This window comes from Mobula birostris, chromosome 1 (assembly GCF_030028105.1).
Source record: "Mobula birostris isolate sMobBir1 chromosome 1, sMobBir1.hap1, whole genome shotgun sequence".
Lineage (NCBI taxonomy): Eukaryota > Metazoa > Chordata > Chondrichthyes > Myliobatiformes > Myliobatidae > Mobula > Mobula birostris.
In genome coordinates, this window is record NC_092370.1 from 53,222,107 (window position 1) to 53,232,691 (window position 10,585).

Sequence of the window (10,585 nt, forward strand, 5' to 3'; positions counted from 1 at the left end):
CCTAATATCTCTCCTTGTGCGCTGTATTAAGCTTATGTGACAGCACAGATGAAATGCCGAAGAATATTTGTCGATATTAAAGGTGCTTGGAGATCTATTACTGATCAAACAGAGAAGATTGATACACAGATTTCCCACTTGGTGGAGCAGTTGGGTCATGGATGAACCTCACTGAACTTCGAATATGTTTACAGGAAATGCTTGTTCCTTGGCAAGTTCTCATGGAACTAATCCAAAAAACACCAAATATTCTGTTTTTTCATATTACACTGGCTGGAAGGGATAGTTCACAATAGAATATACCTTAAATCAATTACTTTTCTGATTAAAACATACATCACATTATTTTCTGAGCAACAAGCTGATTTTTTTTAGGATTCTTTTAAATTATTAATATGAATGTCATAGTAATAACATGAATATTCTCTACAACCAAGCTTCCAAATTACCTTTAGATGGCAACCTAGTTCAATTGGCAAGATATTCATCTTTGAGTCAAAGGCCTAGAGTGAAATCCACTTTAATCCATTTAACAATCAATGCAAATAACATCTTTAATAAACAAGGAAGTTGAAGTATTAGTGAAAACTATTGAGAACTCAGGATAGATAACTTAAAGAAGGTGTACACTGTCCTGGAGATTACAAGAGAGAACATAGTACAGATTTACCTAACTGATAGCTTAACTGCATGAAATAAATCACAAGAAAAAATTGCAAGAACAAGCATTACACTCTCTGGAATGTAAATCTTTGGAGACAGTTTGATCCATTTTCAAGATAGTAAGGGGAACTAATAGTGAACTGATAAAAACATCACCTATCAAGATAAACAGTTTGAAAGGAAAATTTTCCAATATTTAGCAGCATTCTAAGTGATTGCCAGAGAACTGATAGAGAAATCTAGAACGATTGTCTAAAATTAGAGCAGTCAGTCAACGTGAACAGGGTAGTAGGTTTGTTACTTTCTGCCATAAATGAGAACTGAAGAGAGTAGTAAAAGAAATGCAAGTCCTTTGAAGACACATGCAGGGTTAATTCTAACAAGGAATAGATATACACATAACCTGATTGCAGATCGTAATAGGCAAACCAACAATCATGAAGAAGCTGCAAAAATGTGCATTCCCTTCGTATAGATGCTTGCAGGGAATACGAATAAGAAAATGGGTCAATTGCTGTTGATGTGGATGACGGAAGACAACCTCACACTGATTCACACTGGCCTAGTTAGGAAGGAGTAAAATGGAGTTAATAGAGAACAGCATGATTTAGAGTTGAATTCTGCGGAAAAGTAAGATATTAATTTTCAGAACCTCTCAGTAAATAAATTGGCTGCTGCATATGCCTAAATACTGGTCTGGATTATTCGTGCTCTGTGATGAAAAGACAATTCTCATCAATGATCTTTAAGAAATCTACTCAAGATGTGCAGTTATTAGTACGGCATGAATTTGATTTTAACTCACATCACTCAACAGAATCTGTAGCAATCCACTAGTAATGGCATCTGTGAATCAGATAATTTTTTGAACAACTTACATAAAGTAACAATGATTTAGCACAGTGGATTTAGATAGAAGGCGCATAAGTGAAAATAACATTAAATTTCACATAATTCAATGTTAGTTGCATCACATCACTCACGGGGAAGTTTGCAGATGGCGGTGTCCACCATAATGGGCCGAAAGTCAAATATAGATGAATCAGAGTACAGGAGGGAGACAGTCTAGTGACACAGTGTCATGAAAATGATCTTTCTCCCAATGCCAGCAATGAAGAGCTCTTCATTAACTTTGGGGGCGGGGAGGGAGCATTGCAGATGCTCCCGTCTACATCAGTGTTGCTGAGGACAAGAAGGTTGAAAGACTCAAGTTCCTGGGAGTGAACATCATCAATATCCTGGCCAGATCCAACTACCATAGCCAAGAAAACATACCAGTACCTCTACTCTCTCAGGAGAGTAAAGAAATTTGGCACCATGAGAAACTGCAGAAAGATGTGGACAGCTCAGCACATCAAATACCAGATTCCATGGACCCTGTCTACACTTCTCACTGCCTTGGTAAAGTGGTCAATTAAAACCATACCCACCCCAGTTATTCTGTCTTCTGCCCCATCCCAGTGAGGAGAAGATACAAATGTCTGAAAATACCACCAGGCTCAATGACAAATTCTATCCTATTGAACGGTCCCTCAGTACAGATTACAGCTGTAAGCCAGTATACCAGTTGTATTACTGACTGTACTCTGTGTGCTGAGATGTCACATTTTATGGATAATGATCATTTTGTCATTTTGCAACCACAATTTATGAGCTACTGGCTGCATTTTATCAGTTATCTATTGACTGTCACCTCTGCACGAGTAAATGCTACAGAAAGCCTTTCAGCAAAGCAATGCATCACTTCCATGGATACAATGATCTTGATTGGCCTGTTATTTTCTAATTCCTCTTCGTGTTAAATCAAATGTTAAAACGTACGAGTTACCTTCCATTGTATGCTGCAAATTACAATCAATTCCCTCAATCTAAACTCCCCACGCCCCCAAACAGGCAAGGAATTATATTCTAAGTGTGGTTAAGTAATTAAAAATTGCCCCAATATCGTACACCTCTTATGAGGATAATATTCAGTTAAGAAAAAAAAGTAGAAGCTTCCATCTAGGTCAAATTTGAAGACAGAATATAATATTAATGGTAAGACTCTTGGATTAGCGAAATCTTGGGGTCCATGTCCATAGGGAACTCAAAGCTGCTGCGCAGGTTGTCAGTGTTGTTCAGAGGGCGTATGGTGTGTTGGCCTTCATCAACCGTGGGATTGAGTCCAAGAGCCATGAGGGAATGTTACAGCTATATAAGACCTTAGTTAGACCCTACTTGGAGTACTGTGTTAAGTTCTGGTCACCTCTTTACAGGAAGGATGTAGATACTACAGAGTGCAGAGCAGGTTTACAAGGATGTCCCCTGGGTTGGAGAGCAAGCATTATGAAATAGGTTGAGTGAACTTGGCCTTTTCTCCTTTGAGCAACGGAGAATGAGAGGTGACCTGATAGAGGTGTATAAGACGATGAGAGGCATTGATCGTGTGGATAGCCAGAGGCTTTTTCCCAGGGCTGAAATGGCTAACATGAGGGGGCAGAGTTTTAACAGGGATGTCAGGGGTATGTTTTTCACACAGAGTGGTGGCTGTGTGGAATGCACTGCCAGCGAAGGTGATAGAGGTGGATACAATAGGGTCTTTTAAGAGACTCTTTGGTACATGGAGCTTAGAGAAATAGAGGGCCATGCGGTAGAGAAATTCTAGGCAGTCTCTAGAGTAGGTTACATGGTCGGCACAACATTGTGGGCTGAAGGGCCTGTAATGTGCTGTAGATTTCTATGATTCCATCCAACTGAGTCCTCTAAGTAGTTGATTTAAGATTGAGGAGGGCTTTGAAGTTTTTAGAATATCAAGCATTGAAAAACCGAGTCCAGTGAGAAGTGGTTGTTTGTAAGAGAGCGCAACACACAATTATTTGCTAAAAACAGGAATGCACTCTCCTGCACGGAACAGTGCTTTAGAATGTTCTGTAAATTTAAGTTTGCCAATTACAGAGTTATTTTTACTAAAAATGACCCGATTTAGATGTTTCCAGCAAAACAAGTTTCGGCAATGAAAGCATGCTACTAATACTCTGTGATTCAGCCAACCTAAACTACACCAAATCATTTAATAATTAAACCCTACCACCGTCGCTGACCGCGGTCTGGACACCACACTCCGCCTCCCCGTCTCTTCTCTCCTGCCAGACCAGAGCTCCGGCGCCGATGGGCGTGACGATTTCGCAGTCAATCAACCGGATACGTGAACCTTGCCCAGACCGCGCCCCCGTCACGATAACGAGCCTTTGAATGAGTGACGCGCGCAAGACAGGCTCTATAAAAACTCGCGCGGCACGAAGCGGCTGCGATTACTGGGTGCAAACTCCAATTGTAATTATCGCGAAGTGCTGAGAGTTGTGGCGGAGTCCGGTGAAACCAGCCCCTTCATGAGTAACCTATATAACCTGGATTCACGCTGCGTCTCGCCATGTTTCCCCATGTTTTCCCTCGAACCAGCTAACTTCTACGAGGGTGTCAGTGGTGGGGTGACTTTGACCAAGGCGGACCGGGGAATGTGCGAGGAAAGAACAAGCCTGATTGATCTGAACCCGGCAGGTGCCATCTACGACGACGAGAGTGCGATTGATTTCAGCCCTTACGTAGTGGAGCCGGTGTCAGGCTCCCAGCTGGAGCTCTACAACGACGATTTGCTGGCAGATCTGCTCGCCAGCACCAACAAAGGGGAGAAGTCTCAGCCCGATTATGGGTACCTGTCCCACACAGCAGTCAGTCCAATGATGAATTCTGTCACTGGGATGTCTGCTTCGACAGGTGACCACTCGGAAAGGGACCCGTTTGCTGCTCAGCTGCGGAACAGCTACGATCAAAGACTGGACTTATCGAAAGTGGTGGTTAAGGAAGAGAGGGACGAAAACATGGAAACTCCGCTGCACTCTCAAATCGCAGCCTGCGCGCAAACCACCGTGCACTTGCCCACGGGGCAGCCGACCCCGCCCACCAGCCCGGAGCCTAGTTCGTCGAACTCTCACGGTAGATCGGTCCCTGGAAAGGAAAAATCCAAGAAGTCTGTAGACCGACAAAGCTCCGAGTACCGACAGAGGAGAGAAAGGAATAATATTGCCGTGAGAAAGAGCAGAGATAAAGCGAAACGGCGCAACGCAGAAATGCAACAAAAACTAATTGAACTCAATGCAGAGAACGATCGTTTGCATAAAAAGATTGAACAATTGTCCAGAGAACTTTCGATTATGAGGAACTTTTTCGAGCAACAACCTAATGCAGCATCTTTCCTCAATACAAGTTCGGACTGTCGGTGACTGTTGAACAAAGCTTAAAGACTTTGAGCCGTATACCTCAACCAAAGAATTAATAATTGAGTAGCAAGTACTGTGAACTTTAGAAATTTTGTAGCTTTTCTCGCCTTAAATTCTGAACTGCTGAAACGTGTTGCAGACTGCCTTAGAAACTTTTTCACAGCAACAAATGCTAAACGTTCCTTAAATTATTTTTTATAATTCGTGATTTTTATCTATACTTAATCCAATTAGGGTACATTTATATGCCACTATTACAAACTTTATTTTTCACATTAGTCGAAACGGTTGCTAGCGTATAGATTGATTGTTTTGTAACTGTTTAATTTTTATGAAAAAGATCATTAAATATGCCGTCTGTTAGTTTGTGCAGTGTATTTGTTGAGTACCTGGGTTGGGCAAAAGAAACAAAAGGTGAATGGAAAATTTTCGGAAGGCAGGATATCGTGCGCTTTGCTGAGTCATGCTGTGATCGAGAAAGCACGTGAATAGATAACACTCAGTTCCAACCTGAGCACAAGTTCATTTGAACACGTGATGTATTGGAATGTATTTTCACAAAAGCTACTCTTCCACTCCACGTTAGATTCTTGGTTGGTGCTATTTATACAGGCTAGAATAAAAAAAACGGGATTAAACATAACCGAAACAACAGGAATTCTGCAGTTGCTGGAAATTCAAGCAATACACATCAAAGTTGCTGGTGAACGCAGCAGGCCAGGCAGCATCTGTAGGAAGAGGTGCAGTCGACGTTTCAGGCCAAGACCCTTCGTCAGGACTAACTGAAGGAAGAGTGAGTAAGGGATTTGAAAGTTGGGGGAGGGGGAGATCCAAAATGATAGGAGAAGTATCCCCTTTTGCCTATCACTTGTCCAGCTCTTGGCTCAATCCCTCCCCCTCCTGTCTTCTCCTATCATTTTGGATCTCCCCCTCCCCCTCCAACTTTCAAATCCCTTACTCACTCTTCCTTCAGTTAGTCCTGACGCAGGGTCTTGGTCTGAAACGTCGACTGCACCTCTTCCTACAGATGCTGCCTGGCCTGCTGTGTTCACCAGCAACTTTGATGTGTGTTGCTTAGACATAAGAGTCTATACTATAAAGAAATATTTCAGATATACTGATTATCAATTTTAAAATGACATTGCATGAAATTATTATGCACGCATGACAGAGTCAGTGCACATTGATTGCTATAGCCAGGGTCCAATTACACTCAGCCCGCAGATCACTGGCACTATGACTATCAGGGATCCTGATGAAGGGCCTCGGCGTGAAGTGTCGATTGTTTAATCTTTTCTATAGATGTGGCCTGGCCTGCAGAGTTTCTCCAGGGGGGGAGGAGGGAGTGTGTGTGTGTGTGTGGGGGGGGGTTGGTTGTCCAACATCTGCAGATTTTCTCCTGTTTATGATAGGACACTCAGAATATCAGTGGCTTAAAGAAAATGCTACAGTACTTAGTTTAAGGCAGTGACATCATGAGCACACCAAAGCGACTAAAAAGGAATTTAAAAATTAAAACTGGAATTAAGTCAAAATTCAAAAGCACAACTCATAAACTGTCAACAGTGGAATTGCACCACTTTTGTGCAAATCGATGTGCAGCGAGGGTCTGCTACCCTCTAACCCAAGTTGTTCTTAAAAATTCATTACAATTTTTCACAAAATGTAGAACAATGCAAGTCAAAGATCAGTAAGTTGCGTTCAAGCTGTTAAAAAAAATGTCAAATAACACCTGCAGACCAGGGAAGGCATTTCTTCAGGTGGTTGAGAATCGGGGAAAAAAAAACTTTCCCCTTATTTTAATACTGCAGGCTAGCATATAAATATTCAAAGAGTAAGGTTGCATTTCTTTTTAAATAAAAATAGGACACATTAATGGTGAAAGATAATGCTGGGAAGGGAAAGGACCCCCCCCCCCCACCGCTCCACCCTGCCTTTTTTCAGGTGTCTCAGTATCAGGACATGGGAGTAGTGCAGGAGGGTACAATATACAGTAAACTATAAAAATCAGGTATGATTGACTGAATGGAGGAGCAGAGACCCAATGACCACCCCAGCATTTCTCACGTTCACATAATCATCCAGCCTAATCAATTCATACCAGTGTTTATGCTTCTCTGGATTCTCCCGTCCTTTCTCATTGAAATCCTTCCCCCTCAAATGCTGCTTCGACATTGTATTCCACCAACGCCTGTGGTACTGGCTTCCACATTCTCAGCTCCTTGTGTAAAAAGTTTCTACTAAATTCCCTGTGGGGTTGCTTGGTGACTGTTTTAGATTAATGGTTTTCATTTATGTTCTTAGCCACAAATGGAATCGCACTCCAGCTACTCTATCAAATCCTGTCGTTTTAAATACATCTTTAGGACACTCCTCAGCTTTCTTTTCTCAAGAGGAAAGACAGAGGATCAGCCCTCCTCTGCTATGTATACCTTGTATCTCTGGTTTCATCCTTGTAAATTTTCCCTATGCTCCTATATCCTTTTTAATATATGGCAATAAGAATTATGTGCAAATATGATGGAATATATTTTAATAGTCTTAACAAAACTTAACTACTTTTCATGTATTTTCCTCTAAAATGTGCATTTTCTTTTTCTGAGTCTGCTAACCTGCAGTCTGAGAACATTCTGATCCTCTAGTAAAAGTAAAATTACTGCAACATTCTTTCCAAAATGTTACTGGCCATTCAGGACATATATCTTACTGTAATTTTCTGTAAATCTCAGTAAAGATAATCTTCCAAATTAAGAAAGTTGTTTTAATTCCAAGGTCTAAATCATAAATTAAATCGTGAACATCAGTTCTGATCCTTGAGAAACACGACACCACCTTCTATACTATTGTGAATAACTACCTTTTTATTCCCACACTGATTATCTTGCAGTCAGCTGGCCATTCATTCTACATTTTGTTTCTTGATTCTACATTCTATGATATTATTCATTGGTCTACTATGGGGTACATAACCGAAGGCCTTTTGAAAGCCCAGAGAAATTGTATGCCCTCCATTATCATTATCTGCTGCTCTGTTGCCCCTGTCAAGCAAGATTTTCACATGTGCAGTGATGCTTACTATTCACTGTGTTGCTTCAATTCTCACTTAAGTGAGGATTCTATAGTTTCTTTCCATGAATGTAAAGTATGTAATTCTCAAATTTCCCAATATACAGGTATGATTTAATCTTCCTTCATTAATATAGGTGTTATGTTAATTATCTACTAAGATGGCACCAGTGACCAATGATGACATCCTGCAGATAGTTCACAAAACTACTCTACCTTTTCTTCTTTTAAATATGCTTCTTCTCCTGAACTGCAATCAACTGCAGCCTGTAACTTCCATTTTGATTATGTATTTTTGGGCCAAGTGAGCAATGGCGCTTTTACTATCTTGGGGAATTCAGCGGAACAAAAACCCATGGTCGACTCCATTACTCCTCGCGGATTAAAGTGTCAAGAATCATTGAGAATAGTCGAGTAGGTTTTCAGTGCCATCTGTGTGCATTTGACTAGCTTCCCTCTTACCACTGCCAGAAAAAGGTGCAGGTTCTGTTGCCTTGTCTGGAGGACTTTTTTTTGGGAGACTGTGGTTTGATGGTTAATGTGCTTAGCACTGAACAGACTCCACAGTTGTGGACTTGTTTTCGGAGGAACATGGGGGGTTCATGTTCCATGTCTTCTCAGTTAATCTTTTATTGCTATTTGCACGAATTGATTGGGGTGCTTTGGCACAGAACTGACTTTGCAGCTGAGGCCTGCAGTCATCAACACGGTGCTAAATTAAACTGACTCAGTGCATTCTGGACCATTTTGGGTCTGTTCAGTTCAATATTTAATATTCTGTGTGTTATTTGTTCACTTTTTGCTGTTTGCACGGTTTATTCTTTTTTCACGTTGGGTGTTTGATATTTTCTTTAAATGGGTTCCATGGTGTTTCTGTTTCATGGCTGCCTGTGGGAGAACAAACCTCAGGGTTGTAAACTGTATACATAATAAATGTACTTTGAATACTCTAGATCACACCTTTTTAAAAAAATTGTTGAAATATATTGTGACCCTGCTCTCTCTGCAGAAGATTCCCTTCAAATGTGTGAAGGCAATCTAAAGCACACCAAGGTGTTTATCCTTTGAGTTTTATTAGATTATGAAATATTCCTATTTTTATTTTAATACATATTACATTACCCATGTCATCTAATGCCACATTCACCTGTTCAGTTTTCTAAGTAAATATTGAAATGAAATAACGATTTACTACTTCTTCCATGTCTCTTTCCATTATTTGTGATTCACTCTGTGTTTTTCCCAGGTAGCTGCCCGTATCCCATAGATTCTGTTTTCCACTAACAACCAACACATCTAAGGAGACATTCTGGCAGCAACCGAGCATGCCCACAACACACGCAGCAACAACAGCAAAACAGCCCCCTTTATCACCCACCCACTTACACCCTGAGACAGGCCCCCAGCCCCAGGACAGGCCACCTCCAGTCCGCAGCCTCAGATTCTCAGACTTACTACTTTGCCAACCTCTGGGTATTGATTCCACGGCACTAGGGCCTCGACTTCTGCAAGTACACAGACCTCCAACTCTGGTGACCTGGGGGACCACTGGCCCTCGTGACTCCTTCAGGCTCCTACCTCCAGACTCTGGTCTGCGATCTTCAGGCTTCTATACCCCTGGACTTGCCGAGCTCTTGACATCACCTTTTAGCTTTGTCTTTCTGGGTATCAATCCCTGAACTTGCTGATCATAGGTTTAACCCTTGGGACCCAACCCCAGGATTCACCAATAATGGGCCTGACCTTAGGACCTCGACTTCCAGACTCACATGGACTTCTGACTTCGGTGACCTGGGGGGAGTCACCAGCCCTCACCCATATGGATCTTTGAGACTCAGGAATAACTGAGCTAGTGATTGCTGATCTCCTCAGTGTTTGCCAACCAATCCTCCAGGCTCACTGACCTGAGACAGTGGAGGGTCCGAACTGGACTCAACACCAGCCCCTGCCCAGATTGTTCATTTACCGTACAAGACTTCTAACTCCCCTCAGCAGCCCTGTCCTTAAACTCTAATCTGTTCCTAAAGCGATCCATATGAACCTGAAAAAAACAAGCAAGCCTGAACCAGAAAGTCAATAAACATTGTAGCTGGGCACCATCTTGATCATATTTTGCCATGGACTCTCACAAGACTTTGGCTTGTTCTTCCCCTTCAGAGGAATATACATATTCAGCATTCCACTGAATAGAGTTTTAAGTGTTTACCGTTCTTGCTATACAATATGTTTTTCCATTTTCACATCCATGGCCTCATGATGCTGCTCATGGTCATTAGAAACACCACTTGAGCTCATTTAATTTAGTTCCCCTGATAGTCAGAACAGAAAGGAAATTTGAATCTCATTCCTTTGATTTGGATTTAGATGAAGATCAAAAAATAAAAAGCCAAACTATAACCTGTACTGACAACCCACAACCATATCTGATTTACAACATTTCTAAAATGAAATGAGGATGTTTTTAAATTATAGGAAATTACACAGAATTAAAATAACTTGCAGATTCCTGTAGCTTCAATTCCTGCATTCTGCATCCCTTCATCTCTGGTCTCTTCATGAAACATATTCTTGAACCAAACATTGGAAAAGGCAGGATGTGT

The 10,585-nt window shown here is 41.4% G+C and overlaps 1 protein-coding gene and 1 long non-coding RNA gene across 9 annotated transcripts in view; one reads left to right on the top strand and one right to left on the bottom strand.

Annotated features, from left to right (window-relative positions):
- Nucleotides 1-3,811, bottom strand: part of LOC140196266 (uncharacterized) — a 55,601-nt gene extending 51,790 nt beyond the window's left edge. For 6 of the 8 annotated variants that reach the window (XR_011885664.1, XR_011885660.1, XR_011885659.1 and 3 more), the window contains exon 1: nt 3,731-3,810. This is a non-coding gene — a long non-coding RNA (uncharacterized lncRNA). Of the gene's footprint in view, nt 1-3,730 lie in introns of all 8 variants that reach the window. The other 2 variants (XR_011885661.1, XR_011885665.1) reach the window with 2 other exon arrangements.
- Nucleotides 3,812-3,943: 132 nt separating this feature from the next.
- On the top strand, nt 3,944-5,282 carry cebpd (CCAAT enhancer binding protein delta). Its single transcript, XM_072255159.1, has one exon. It carries the CDS (start codon nt 4,032-4,034, stop codon nt 4,920-4,922), a length of 891 nt encoding a protein of 296 aa, XP_072111260.1. The 5' UTR covers nt 3,944-4,031; the 3' UTR covers nt 4,923-5,282.
- The last annotated feature ends 5,303 nt before the right edge of the window (nt 5,283-10,585 follow it).